The sequence below is a fragment of the Nannospalax galili genome, unplaced genomic scaffold (genome assembly GCF_000622305.1).
Source record: "Nannospalax galili isolate Female #2095 unplaced genomic scaffold, S.galili_v1.0 scaffold1138, whole genome shotgun sequence".
NCBI lineage: Eukaryota > Metazoa > Chordata > Mammalia > Rodentia > Spalacidae > Nannospalax > Nannospalax galili.
In genome coordinates this window covers 3,036,723-3,051,147 of record NW_008342297.1, presented here as the reverse complement: position 1 = coordinate 3,051,147, position 14,425 = coordinate 3,036,723, and the positions used below count along the sequence as shown (strand labels likewise).

The window sequence follows — 14,425 nt, the reverse complement described above, 5'->3', positions numbered from 1 at the left end:
CTTATAGGGTTTATACTGAGTACAATATTGTATAACTGTAATAATTCAACTGTAAACCTAAAAATTTACAGCCAATTTTGAAAGAGATGCATCCTACCTCAGGAAAACGTTATTGAATATGTCAATTGTGTTGTCATGATATGCTTCTTCTAAGTATGTTGTTATTAAATAAATCATTTTTAAAAATTAAAAAAAAAAAAAAAACCTCAACACCAAGAAAACAACCCAACTAAACATTGGAGCATGTAACTAACCAGAGAGTTCTCAGAAGAAGAAACACAAATGGTCAAGAAATGTTTTTTTTTTTTTAACTTCCAACATCCTTATCCATCAGTAATAAATGCAAATTAAAAAAAAAAAAATAGAAACATGAGCCAGGAGTGATGGCTCCTGACTGTAATTTCAGCATTCTGAGGCTGAAGCTATAGACAGACAGAAACTCAAAAAGGGAAGAGAAAAGAAGGGGCAGGGACGTGGTCAGTGCAAAGCAGCTGCTTAGCTAAATGAGGTCTGCTGTGGGAGCTCACTCACTAGGGAGATGTAAACAAACAACTACCCCTCCTCCTGAGGTTCTAAGGGCAAACCAGAGTAGAATTCCATCAAAGTCCAACTTGAAGACCAGTGAGTTTACTGGGCTTACAGAGCATGAAAGGGTTACTTACAGGCCTATGGGTGACCCCAAAGCATCAGCAGCACTAAGGAAAAGTCTCACCCTGGTGTGGATGTAAGCGCCTGTGTGTCTGCACACATGGAGTCCCCACTTCAACCTTTAATCCTCTGCATAACCCTGTACCTCCGCAGGCCACAAGGCTACCTGAAACTAGGACAGAATCCTACAACTCGCCAGAGGGCAGGGGGTATAATCGGAGTAGCAGGTGAGGGTCCACTGACGACCCTCCCCACCCCCTTCTTCTATGAAGGAGTGTTGACAGTCAGCAAGCCCCATCTCAGGGTCTCTTACCATCACAGCTGCTCTGATGAAGATGATGGCTACCAAGCTGAGGACAGCACTCTACAACAGGCTCCATTCCATCTCTAGTACCACAGAAAGACAGAGAAACAGCTAATGAACTGTGAGAGATGTTCAGCCTCATTTTGATGAACTGAATTAGTTTAAATTACTAATTTTATGCTTTAAAGTGGCAAAGATGTCCTAACATGTAATATGTATTGTTTATAAAGAGAAGCATATTTCTAAGAAGTTCTGTTGGAGGCATGAACTAGTAAGTATTTTATGGGCACTTCAGCAATAACATGCCAACAGCCTTTTTCATTTTAGAGGTTAACACACTGAATCATAAATACTTTGACACATTACCGTAGAGGCGGAGATGAATTTGGAAAGCACCTTCTTCCTCCGCATGCTGCTGCACTCCTGGCCTTGTAAAGGGTGGCCGTACTCAAAAGTAAAAGTACAGAAGACATGGGGCTGGGGAAGACAGCTCAGTAAGAGTGCTCGCAAGCACAAGGACCTGAGTTAGAATGCCAGAACCCACATAAAAAGTCCAGGATGGTGGTGGCGCACACCTGTAGTCCTAGCACTTGGGAGGCAGAGGCAGGTGGATCTCTGTGAGTTCAAGGCCAGCCTGGTCTACACAGTGAGTTCCAGGACAGCTGGGGCTACAGGGAGAACCTGCTTCAAAAATACAAAAAAAAAAAAAAAGTCCAGGATGGCTCTCTATGCCTGAACCCCAACACTGTGAGACAGAGACAGGAAGATCCCAAGAAGTCTAGCCAGCCAACCCAGCCAAAACAGCAAGCTCCCAGGTCAGTGAGAGACCCCGCCTCACAGCAATAAAGCAAAAAGCAAGGAAGACACCTTGGGTCCTGCTTTGGTCTCCGCATCACACACATGGGTGCACACAACCACATACTCATGTGCATGCACTCCACACCACACAGACACACAACCCAACAGTGAAACCAGATGTAGCTTTCTTGCAGCTCACTCTGTTCTTGCCCCTTAGGAGGACAAGCAGACTTCATCTGTTCTAAGTCTTGTCTGTATCATTCTTCCTGAAGGCAGGCCCACAGTCTCCTGCAACTCACTGGACTGGAGATGATGGGCTCTGCATTTGAACCACTGGGTGTTGGAAATGGGGAAATGGTAAAGCGTGTATTTTAAACAAAGAAGACCTCTGGGTCACCAGCAGCTCCTGGACTGAAGGCTTATTGGCTATGGAGGCAGAACTGAGGGAAAGTAGGCACCAGAGAGCTGGCCTTAAGCATTCCCCTTCTACCCATTCCTCACACTACTCATGAGATGAGCCTCCATCCTGTGATGTTCCTGGGGAGCCCCTGTTTGCATCTTTCTCTCTCCTTTCTGCACATCCTTAGATGAAAGGCAGGGGTTGCTTTTTTGTTTGTTTTTATGTGTACAAGTGTTTTGCCTGCATGACTGTAAATGCACCCACGCATACAGTGCCCACAGAGGCCAAAAGAAGGCATTAGTTTCCCTGGAACTGGAGTTACAGAGAGTTGTTAGTCACCATGCGGGTGCTGGGAATCAAACACGTGGGTCCTGCAAGAGCAGCCAGTGGTCCTAACCTGAGCCATTGCTCCAGCCCTGAAAAGGCAGGTTTTCCTCCCCTCAACAATAAATGAAGGGATGGGGCTGGAGAAATGGAAATAACAGCAGGCATCAAGAAGGCCTGACTAGCTGGATAAGCCAACAGCGGTTACACCAACAAGAATACAGAGCAAGTTCAACAAAACTCCATGCATGTCAGCAGCAAATGACCCCCAAACCAACACCTACCCCAGATCTTCAGTTCCTAAACATGAAGGAAATGACCCATCTTCGGTGAGTTATAAAAGAATGATTTGAAAAATTAGAAGGCAGATGCTCTTCTAGTCAGGCTAGCTTAATAAGAGCATGCATGCCGTAAAGGGTCCAGGGCACCATTGGAGCCATGCCTGACACTGCTGAAGTCACACAAGAACATGCTAGATAAATAACAGTGCCCACATTTAGATAACTACAGAGACGAATATCCACCAAAAGTTGTCAAGAGAAAGACAACGTATGAAGGACAGTGTATGAGCCCAGTTCAAGGTGAATTCAGGAGACAGAGCAAGATACCAGAGTGCATGGCAGGTTGTCTACATTCTGATCATGGCTGTGCGTTTAGAACCTAAAAGTACTACATAATTGTTACAAATTTGGAAAGGATTTGGACGTCTTAAAGAGGAAAAGAAGAGAAATATACCAAAATGCCAATATACCAAAATATACCAAAAATTCAATGTTGTGAAATGGGTGAATTATAGTTGCTTTTCAATTGATTTAACTAACAGTTGTTCCAAATTTTCTATACTATCGCAAAAATAAAAATAAACCCCTGTACAAAAACATACATACACAAACCATAATGCATTAAGAGCATTTTATTTGGACCTTCCTGCTTTGTGCTTACATTACCAAATACTCAGTTTCTCTCCAGCCACAATGATGCTTTCAGCATGAGAGTCAAAATTTACCAGTGTCACTCCAATCAGGAAGAGGTGAGCGAGAATGTCTCTGTGGAGCATGTCCCCATGAGAAAGCAAGCAAGCCTGGGGGTGGGAAGGGCGTGACTTACTGTGAAGCTGTTGTTGACATTTTTGGTGCTAGATTCTGCCACACTGGCATCCGTCAGGTCCACTTCATCAAATATGATCGACTAGAGAGAGAGGCAAACACAGGCTCAGGCAAGCCAAGACAGGTGTACCCCAAGCTACTGGCAATGCTACCCACCACTCTTCCCACCCATAAGCTGGAATCCTTCAAACCTCAGATCTCACATGATCAGTTTTTCTCCAGCCACAATAATGCTCTTAGCATGCGAGTCAAAATTTATCAGTGTAAATTTTGTGATACTGTAGAATTAATGCCCTTGCCAGTCTGCCTCTTGCAAGGAGCATGGTGGAGTCACGGGGAGGAGTGCTCCCGATGCTCCCAGGTACACCTCACTGCTTCAATCCAGAGCTCATTACTGGTTGCATTAGAACAATACTGACACTTCTACATCTATTCTGTGTAGCAAACACTACCACTAATAGTAGAGTTTCCCTCTTAAGTGTGTCCTCCCTCAATGCTCTACCCAAGAGAAAGTCAGTTGGGGTCAGGACTCACAGATCCTTCTAGCTTTGGTTTCTCCAGGGAACATATTTAGTAGGAAAGTCCTAGCCCAAACAAATATTGTAGGGGAGAGAGACGGGCCCTAATAGAAGGAACCCAGTTATAAGGAAAGTCAGGGGATGGAGCACAAGGAATCTAGTCCCGGAGAGTCACAGTTAGAAGCGAGGGCTGGAAAGCGGACCTTGGGATGTGCCATGTTCCTCTCCTTCCGTGGTTAAGGCCCTGCCATAGCCCCTGCTCTAAGATGACTCCATCTGGAACTCGTGGGGGAAAGACTAGCAACTAAGAAAACAGGCTCACCCTCTTAGGCACCCTCCCCACATCCCCCAGCAGCAGGACTGAAATAACTATGGCTGTGGTCAGAACCCTAAACACGTTGCTTTGCTCCATTTCAAACTACAGCATACTAACTCTCTAGGGATGCTTCTAGAGTTTCTTAAGGCTGAAGTATCAGAATTGCCACCAACACTGAGACAAAAGCACAGGTGTCAGGACTGCCAGCTGCCACCTGTGCTTGAAAGGCTGACGCCACATTCACTGGACCAGGGTGGCAACAGTACATCCCAACTGCTCTCCTGCCAGCACCTGCCTGGTGAGTCCAGTTCCCTACAGCCAGGGCTGCTGAGAAGCCTAGAGATGAAGAACTGCATCTCCCTGTTCATACACCGAGAAGCCCAGTGAGATCAAAACAGTTCTTAGCTCATAAGAGATCCATGTGCCTGTGGAAATGATCCAACTATAACGTCACTAGTTCTGTGATCATTTTTCCATTTTTAGAGAAGGGGAAAAATGAACAAAAATTAATTTTTACAAGAAATAAAACATGCTTTGAGATGAGTAAAACCTGGCAAACTAGCTGAGCTGGAAATGTGTCTGTGTTACAGAGTCTGCCTAGCACATCCAAGACCCCGGGTTCAATCCCAACATGAAGAGAGAAAAAAAAGCCCTAGCTGAAAATAGCTGGTCTGTAGATGGACGCTCTCCCCTGCCTCAAGTGCTCAGTCCCCAAACTGTGTCCTGAGGCACTCCTCTCACCATGCCTCACCTTTGCAGTTTTGGCGTAGTACAGTGTTCGCCCTCGAAGCTTGAAGTATCTCCTCTTGGACCGCTGGAACGAGTTGTTCTGTTTGGTCAGCATGCCCTCTTTGAGGACTGTCTGAAAGGACAGAAGCATACTTGTGAGCTTGCATTTCTGAGGTTGCTCCTCTGCCCATCGGGCTGAACTACACCCTGTGGTGCCTGATGAGCACATGGGCCTACCAAGCAGCCTCAGAGTAGTTCTCACACTCTCACAGACCTTGACCTCTGCACTGCAGGGGAGGCAAGGGGCACACCAGTTCTCTAAGGGACCACAGTGTGCCTGTATGCGACAGTGTGTCAGACCCAAGGTGTGTCCTAGCTATGCTCAGCAGATTAGCCAAGGGGAAACTGAGGCTCGAGGGACTGCAGTAAACAGCAGTTGGGGACAACTGGGACACAGGGCCAGCACATTCTCCAGCTTTAGCATTTGGTATTTTTCAGCTATTCTTGGCCCTGCCTCCATGTTCTCTGGCCTCCTGCCATTTCTCAGGATCCTGTTGCCAAAAGTGTCCATGTCTGTTGCTCTGGGGTTCAACATGGCTCCAGGCCTATGCTCTGATCAGTCCTCTGCATGGTTCAGAGGTCAGCGTGGGCATCTGCACAGGCTGAGCAGGAGAGGGAAAGTGCTGGGACCACAGCCCTGGCACTCATCCCCTCTAAGATGCTGACAAGTTCATCACATTATAGGAGACATTCCCTTCTCTCCAGAGAACTGTCCTCGCTCATTTAAAAGCAAGGCTTCCCTGGACTCGTCCTCCTCCATGTGCCCATGCACTGGGCTCCTGGCAGACTGAGCCCTGTACACCACTTGGAAATCAAATGTTCAAGGAATGACCAGATGTCCTGAACCACTCTGAGTCGCCAATGCAGTCAACACTATAAATGGGCTGGGGAATAGCTCAGTGTAGAGTTTGTCTAGCATGCTTAAGACCCTGGGTTCCAACCCCAGCACTTTCCTTATACCATACCTAACACAAATGTCTGTTCCACAGGAGCCTATCAATTCCATACAGCTTTGCACTTTAATCAACTTTTTAAAATGGCATATGCATAAAGTACTTGGGCGTCCAGGGCTACTATCTAATATAAAACCAGAGTGAACCAGACACAGAAACCTCAGGTCACCCAAATGTATCAGGATACAAAGGCAACATACTAGTGTGACTAGGTCTCGACAGCCTGTTTATCATAGGGGAGGGAAAAGGTCAGAGAAAGCTGAGGCACCCCCAGCCCCAGCCACCAAACACACAGAGCCAGGTTCAGGGTCCACAGCCTAGTAGCACACAGGCCAGTGCATGGTGCCTGGGGTTTACTCTCCTCCTCTTGACACAGATTATCCTTCAAGTCAGGGTGGGTTGCACATACCTGCACTCACCCCACAGGCCCACCAGGATAGTCTGCTCTGGTGGTCACCCATCAGCTGCCCTCTCTACTTCCCTTGAGACCAATCCAAGAGGAACCGCCAACAAGTAGACTTATTCATGCTGAGGCATCTACCTTCATCCCCTACTTCTGAAGAGGTCACCCACCCTACCTCTCAGGGAGTTAAAGAATGCCAAGAAGAAAGGAAAGGGAAACAGCATGATGCCACAATGCAGGGATTGCAGTCACCAACAAGCAGGTTCTGTACTACAAAGGAACAAGGGCCTAAGGCAGGACACAAGCCAGCCTACAGTACAGGGACGGGCTATAGCCAGGTCTGCTTCCAAGCACCCTGCCCAGATTCAAGTTCACATGGATGGCACTCTTGTCTGACATGTCTGTACACAAGTCCACCAGTCCACAGATTCCTGGAGCACATAGAGAACCTCTCTGAAGATCTCAAAGGGCTTGCTCAAGCAGACCGCCTCGCCCCCATTTAGCTTTCTTACCTCTGCTGGGGAAGAAACGGCTTCCATTTCTTTCCTATGTGCAGATTTTAAAATAAAAATAAGTCAACAAAACCAGTAAGTCAAACCCAGAAAAGTTATAAATTATCTTTAAAGGACAGATACACGAGTATTCCTTTCTTCCGTCTCCTGCTATGCATCTTATACATAAAAGACAAAGCAAATTCAAAGTACAATCCACCAATACACACAAACACAAAGACACACACCCATGCACACAAACAACTATCTTTCAGAAAGCAGATTAAAGTCTGCAAGCTCGGGCAGCCCAAAGAGACCTGCTGTTCTATTTATAGAACAAGAATGCTCAGAAAAAGACTCTGGTGGGTTTCAGCGGAAAAGGCTGGGGAATGATAAAAACCAATATTTCTTTGAAGCTTTCTCAGAAACTACACTTCGTCTCCTGGTTCATCGCTCCTGATACTATAGATACACCACAGAACACTGCTAAATGAACTTAAAGTCACCAAGAGATTTGCACCCCAAACCACATGCAGGCTTCTGCAAGTAGAAGCCTGCAAGAGCCACCACAGGAAACACTGCTGGGCAGGCAGACCCTTCTCACCACAGAGCCAGTGAGAGTCAGGGTCCAGGCTCCAGCATTCCCTGGGCTCCGTGCATCCAGAAGGGGCAGATGTCGGTCAAGTCATCCAGAGTACAGAGACAAATCTGAAAGCTGCACAGGGCACCAAGAAGATGCTCTGCCTCCAAGGAGACGTTAGAAAAGCCAACATTACAGGGTCTTGACTCTAGCGGCAGGCGCCAGATGCACGGGTGTGAAGTCCTATGCTTACTCGTGGACCTGGGACCCACAGCCACCTACTAACCACACAGACACACTGAGCTCTCAGGCACAAGGCTGCAAGCAGAGCAAAAGTCTCACGGTCTCAGGAAAAGTTCTGGAAATGCCCTAAAAGGGCTAGGAAGCAAGGGGCAGGGAAAGGTTCACAAGCTCCTGCAGTTCTAAAGGCACCCACTAAGTGTCCTCTGAAAACAGGGACCTTTACTCTCCTTACCACCTCCCCTCCTCAAACAGCCACAGGGCAAACAATAGTTCACACAGCAGTTGAGGCCACAGAGCAGACAGGCAGACAGGTATACACAGGGTACAGGGGTGTGAGTGATAGTCCCCTGCAGACAGGTATGAGGAGGCCAGAGAACAGCGACTGGCCTGAGACCCCCAAAGTTGGAACACAGATGGAGCCCAACATGGGTGGGAAAAGGACGGCACAGTTCACTGCTTGACACTGTCCTGTAGATCACAGGGCCCCCGTCAAGGAGTAGAGGCTCAAAGGTCCTCTTTAAAATATGGGGGGGTAGCCATAACATATGGCCCAGCAGTTAAGAGCACTGGCTGCTCTTGCAGAGGACACAGGCTCGGTTCCCAACACCCACGTGGTAGCTAACCATCTCTAACTCCAGTTCCATGGGATCTGATGCCCTCTTCTAACCTCCATGGGTACTGAATGACAGTACACTTACATACATGTAGGCAATACAATGGTACATAAAATAAAAATATTCAAAAAATAAAAAATATGAGGCAGGACAGATGACTCCACAGTGTGCAGTTCAACGGGAGGAAGGCTGGGGGTCTCATCTTTGTGGTACTGAGTTTGTGGCTTGAAGACAGACGGGGGACACTGAGGACAGAGCTGGCAGCCAGCCCAGTGGGTCTGCAGGGCAGAGAATGTTTTCTCAGACAGAGCTGGGATGCCAGGAGACGCAGGGGAACAGGTCCTGAGATGTCAACAGTCAGGAAAAAGGAGGCCGAGAAGGGATCTGGAGAGACGGTCAGGGAAGCACTGGCAGCACACCCTGAGGACCCCACTTACCAAGCTGTAATTCAAGCACCAGGGAGATGGAAACAGGTGGATTCCCAGGGCTCATGGACCAGCCAGCCTACCCTGATCTCCTAATAAGAGACTCTGTCTCCAAACAAAAGGTAGGCGATGCTGGGGGAAGAGGTAGTAAAACTCATTATAAATTTGTGTATCACTTTTTTTTTTTTTGGTCTTTTTGAGACAGGGTCTCCCTGTAGCCCCAGCTGGCCTGGAACTCACTATGTAGACCAGGCTGGCCTCGAACTCACAGAGATCCGCCTGCCTCTGCCTCCCAAGTGCTGGAATTAAAGACGTGCCCCAACACACCCAGCTCTTAATTTTTTATTTTATTTTATTTTTTAATGTGTATGAGTGTTACACCTACATGTATGTAAGTGCACCCGTGTCACGCAATACCTGCAGAAGTCAGAAGAAGGCATTGGAGTCCCCTGGAACTGGAGTTACGGACGGTTGTTAGCTGTTATGTGGGTGCTAGGAATAGAGCCTGGGTCTTCTGTAAGAGCAATCAGTGCTGTCAACCACTGAGCCATCTCTCCAGCCCGATTTTTTTTTTAAACAAACACTAACATTTTAATTAACAAATACAAAAATTGGTCAACAAAAAGACTGAGCATTTTGCCCATGGTTAAACAGCTAGTAACAGATCACAAAGAAATCTCAGCACTTGCCCATAATGTACAAGACCCTGGGTTCAAACCTCCAAGCACCCCCGACACGCACTCAAATCTCAGGCCTCCTTACTTATCTCAAGGCTTCTTCTACAGCTTATAGTTCATTAGTAACATAGTTCATCAACAGGAAACTATTTACAAAACATGAAGTATGCCCACCGAATTCAGAGTCCTGTGGCCACCCTAAAGGCTCAGCCGGTGTAGTAACCAACAACCACTGCGTACAGGACCTTCTTTCACCCTGTGAGCTGCACATCAATTCTGAGAGTAGGTACAAGTTGAGCAAAATAAACCAGAAAAAACAAAATTCAAAATGTCCCCAAACCTGAAGCATTCTCCGTGCTGGTACAGTGCCCAAAGCTTCTCGGGCTTAGAGGAGGCAGAGCATGCTCAGGTTAAAGATGCTCGACCCAGAAGTTTCTGCAATATTCCAAAATCTACAGTGTTGAAACCTGAAACACTTCAGATGAACTCCACTGCAGGAATATCCCCATTATAGAGATAGGAAAAGGAAACCAAGGGCAGAAGAATGACATAAATCCACTCAAGGCCACACAGCTAGTGTCAGGCCTAGGATTCAAACCTAGCCCAATGAGCTGGGCCAAGAGTATCTATCTGTAAAAGCACATTAGCACAGTACCCACCTGTAATCCCTGTACTCAAGAGGCTGAGGCAGAAAGATCGAAAGTTCAAGTAAGACTGTCTTAAAAATTGTTTTTAAAAAGGCAAAGCAAAAAAGTAAAGCTACTAAGAACAATGACTTAGATGAGCAGATCAGGTGAACCTCCTCTGTTCTAGCACCACCAGAAGCTCATGACTTCAGAGCTACCTGCACTCAGCCCTGGTTTCATCAAATCCACAGTTAGAGACACATGGAATGCTCTACACTAAGCCTGTCCATGGCAAGAGTGTAAACTGAGGCACACCTGGGAGGCCGCCATGCTAGAGAATTCTCAACTCCATGGAGTTAGGACCCACAACTGGCACTGTCAATATAACAGAAGGAACCCCACACAATTGATTTTTTTTCTAAAGACCTCCAAAATACCAACCTGGGAAGTGCCAACAGCTATTCTTTTCTTACCAGAGAAACCCAATTTCACCTTTATCAGTGCCCTAGTTTTCCTCCGATGGCACCAACACTGAGGGACCAGGTCCCTGAGCACCTGTGCCACAGAAGTTTCCACTAGAAGGAAGGAAGATGCCTCAACTCCCGTCCCCACTAATGTGAAGAAAGACTGAATCAGAACAGAGGCCAAAGACAAAACTCCCAACTCTCCAAAAGATGGCGGGGCCTGTCCTTCACCTGGAGCTCAAAGGCAACAACCGTGAGCACAGCCACCACACAGATTCTCTTCCCGTGAATCAGAACAGAGGCCAAAGACAAAACTCCCAACTCTCCAAAAGATGGCAGGGCCTGTCCTTCACCTGGAGCTCAAAGGCAACAACCGTGAGCACAGCAACCACACAGATTCTCTTCCCACAATGCTAGCTTTGGCGGAGCACTGTTGGATGAGCAGTGGTGCCTCTGGGGCCTTCACCACAGTGCTGACCAGCACATCCTCAGCCCTAGTGAGAGACGCGAGCACAGTGCTGGCAGGTGGCTCGGCTGACTCTCTGCTGTAAGAGAACACAGGTGGCTCCAATACGCCCTCCTCCTTGTTTCTGCCTTGAACACAGACACAAAGCCTAGTGCTGCAGCCATCAGACTGAGGCCTTGACATCAATAAACATTCCTGTCTAACAATGGGTACTATCCACTTCAGCCTAGAAATGAATGCTGGTGTCCCAGGGTCCAAGGCTTCATAACTGAAATGCACCTCCTCTCAAGTCATTCTCCTCACTGACCTATGCCATCTACCTCTCTCTTACCCCTGCATTTCCTCTGTGCTCAGCACCAACATCAGGGCTGGCAAGATGGCTTAGTGAGTAAAGGCACCTGCTGCTAAGCCGGACGACATGAGTTCAATCTCCGGTAATGAATTAGTGAAAGAACAGACCCCCAACAAGCTGTCCTCTGACCTCCACATATGTATTGTGGCATATACCAGCCACACACACATACACATATGCACACAAATAAATGAAATTAAGAATTTAATTTTTATTTATGTGTGTGTGTGTGTGTGTGCCTGCTTGTCTGTATGTGCACCACATGCATGCAAGGTACCCTCCAAGGCCAGAAGAGGATGGTAGATCCCCTGGAACTGGAGTTACAGATATAACTGGAGTCAGCTGCCATGTGGGTGCTAGGAACCAAGCCCGAGTCCTTTGAAAGAGCACCAAGTTCTCTTAACCACTGAGTAAGCTCTACAGCCCTGTTTTGTTTTGTTTTTTTAACAGAAAATATGCATCAGGCACCCACCACTCTTCCTCCTTCACTCCCCATTTTCATATGGCTATCAAGTACCCTTGATTCAGTTTGTTACAATCTTCAAGATTCTGTCCCTCTTCCTGAGTTCAGATCCCACTTAGGGCTTAAATCCATCTATCTCTGTGTGTATGTGTGTGCACGTGTCTGTCTGTCTTTTTCTGTTTTTCTTTTTTTCTTTTTTTTTTTATTTTATTTATTTTTGGTCTTTTTGAAGGAGGGTCTCCCTGTAGCCCCCAGCTGGCCTGGAACTCACTATGTAGACCAGGCTGGCCTTGAACTCAGAGATCTTCATGCCTCTGCCTCCTGAGTGCTGGGATTAAAGGCATGCACCATCATGCCCAGTCCCTCGTTTTGGGTTGCTGGCTTGGGTTTCCCTCTGATAGTGGTCCTGATATGAAGTGGTATGTGACAGAGCCAGACATTTTTCCCTTGGTGAGATCCTGTCCAGAGCCATCTTGTCTTTGATAAATTGTGATGCTGGTTCCCAGACACCATTCTTTGTCCTGCTGTCTTCCCCGGCTGGGGGTTCCCAGGGGCTCCCTGGTTAATTTCCTGACTCTTGTCATCATTGTTAGCCTCTGTACATTCAATCCCAACCACAGATGACATGCCACTGTCCTTTTCTGGTGGGACAATGGCCTTTTTCATTGGTCCTCTGGTAAATCTAGTCAGCCAGAGGTCCCTGTTCCAGGAGGATCAGCTGTTCCTCATCTACGGCAATCCATTGTCAGTATTCCTTTGGACAGAATTGGGGTCTGCTGTTCATCTTTTTTTTTTTGAGACAGGGTTTCCCTGTAGCCCCAGCTGGCCTGGAACTCACTATGCAGAGCAGGCTAGCCTGGATCTCACAGAGATCTGCCTGCCTCTGCCTCCTGAGTGCTGGGATTAAAGGCATGTGTCAATACACCCAGCACTTTATTGTTTATTTGTTTGTGAGCAGAGCCCAGGAGAAGGCAACTGATCCTCTGGAGCTGAAGTTACAGGCAGTTGTGAGCTGCACCATGTGGGGGTTGGGAATTCAACTGAAGTCCTCTGAAAGAATAGCAAGTGCTCTTAACCACTGAGTCATCTCTCCAGTCCCTTGTTTTTGGTTTTTTTTTTTTTTGAGACAGGGCCTCATGTAGACCACATTAGTCTCAAACTCACTATGTAACTGAGGCTATGGCCTTAAACTCTGATCCTCCTGCCTACACTTCCCAAACCAAGATCATAGACATGCACTTAGGCCCAGCTTAAATTCTGTCTCTGTGCCTCAGTGTCTCTCAAAATGTGACCCATGGTTGGGAACATAGTTCAGTGGTGAAGCAACTGCCTCATATGGGAGAGGCCCTGGGATTGCAGCTCTACACCATGCACAAGAAAAGTTCAAAGTGTGCCCAGCCCACTGCATCAGCACGCTGGGACCCTATTAAAACCTGGTCACTGCTCTCCTCCCAACCGGCCTGTGAATAAGCAGTTCTGAGGAGAACAGGGAGGGAGTTCCTCACATGGTTTAAGAATCAAAGTTCTGGGGCTGGAGAGATGGCTCAGCGGCTAAGAGCACTAACTGCTCTTGCAGAGGACTCAGGTTCGATTCCCAGCACCCACATGGCAGCTATTCACTGTCCTTAACTCCAGTTCCAGGGGAATCTGAAGGCTTCTTCTGACCTCCACAGCATTGCACAACACGGGTGCACTCACATACATGCAGGCAATACATTCATACACATAAAATAAAAATAATAAATTTTTTTTTAAGAAAAGAAAAAGAATCAAAGTTCTCTGGGCCCTCCCATCCCTCCTCCAACCTGAGCCACTGCTCTCTCCCAGTGGCTCTCAATTCCAGTACCACTAGAATTACCTAGCAGGCTCTGAGAAGCACCAGCCCTGGCCTCACCTACCCCATCCCACCCAGGAAGTCAGAATCAAGGGGGCAGGACCTAGGGAAACATGTTTAAAGCTCCCCCGGAGTCAGTAAGCAGCACAGCTGAGACTCCAAACCCACCCAGGCTGCCCTGGCTTCAGAGAGAAAGCAGTGACCTGTGGCCTTTCCCACCTGACAGAGCCCTTTCCTACCCACCCAGGGCCTTTGCAGCTGCCTCCTTTCACCTCTGCTCTTTTTTTTTAATCATTTTTTTTTCTAGGGAAACATGTTTAAAGCTCCCCCGGAGTCAGTAAGCAGCACAGCTGAGACTCCAAACCCACCCAGGCTGCCCTGGCTTCAGAGAGAAAGCAGTGACCTGTGGCCTTTCCCACCTGACAGAGCCCTTTCCTACCCACCCAGGGCCTTTGCAGCTGCCTCCTTTCACCTCTGCTCTTTTTTTTTAATCATTTTTTTTTAATTTTTTAATAACTACATGATTAGAAGAAGCATTTCACCACAGCTTTAACATATTCAGTAACATACTCCAGAGCAAGAGTACATCTCTTTCACAAGTGGGTGCAAGTTTCTAGGTTCACAGTTGAAT

General features: G+C 47.3%; 1 protein-coding gene across 1 annotated transcript in view; it reads right to left on the bottom strand.

The window, feature by feature from the left end:
- The window catches only part of Dgkd (diacylglycerol kinase delta), an 81,933-nt gene extending 76,627 nt beyond the window's left edge, over positions 1-5,306 (bottom strand). Inside the window, exons 1-2 of the mRNA XM_029565963.1 lie at positions 5,166-5,306; positions 3,582-3,662 (exon numbers count right to left, since the gene is read on the bottom strand). Coding sequence (XP_029421823.1) covers positions 3,582-3,662; positions 5,166-5,294 — 210 coding nt within the window. The 5' untranslated portion in view covers positions 5,295-5,306. The remainder of the gene's footprint in view (positions 1-3,581; positions 3,663-5,165) is intronic.
- Positions 5,307-14,425: the final 9,119 nt, after the last annotated feature.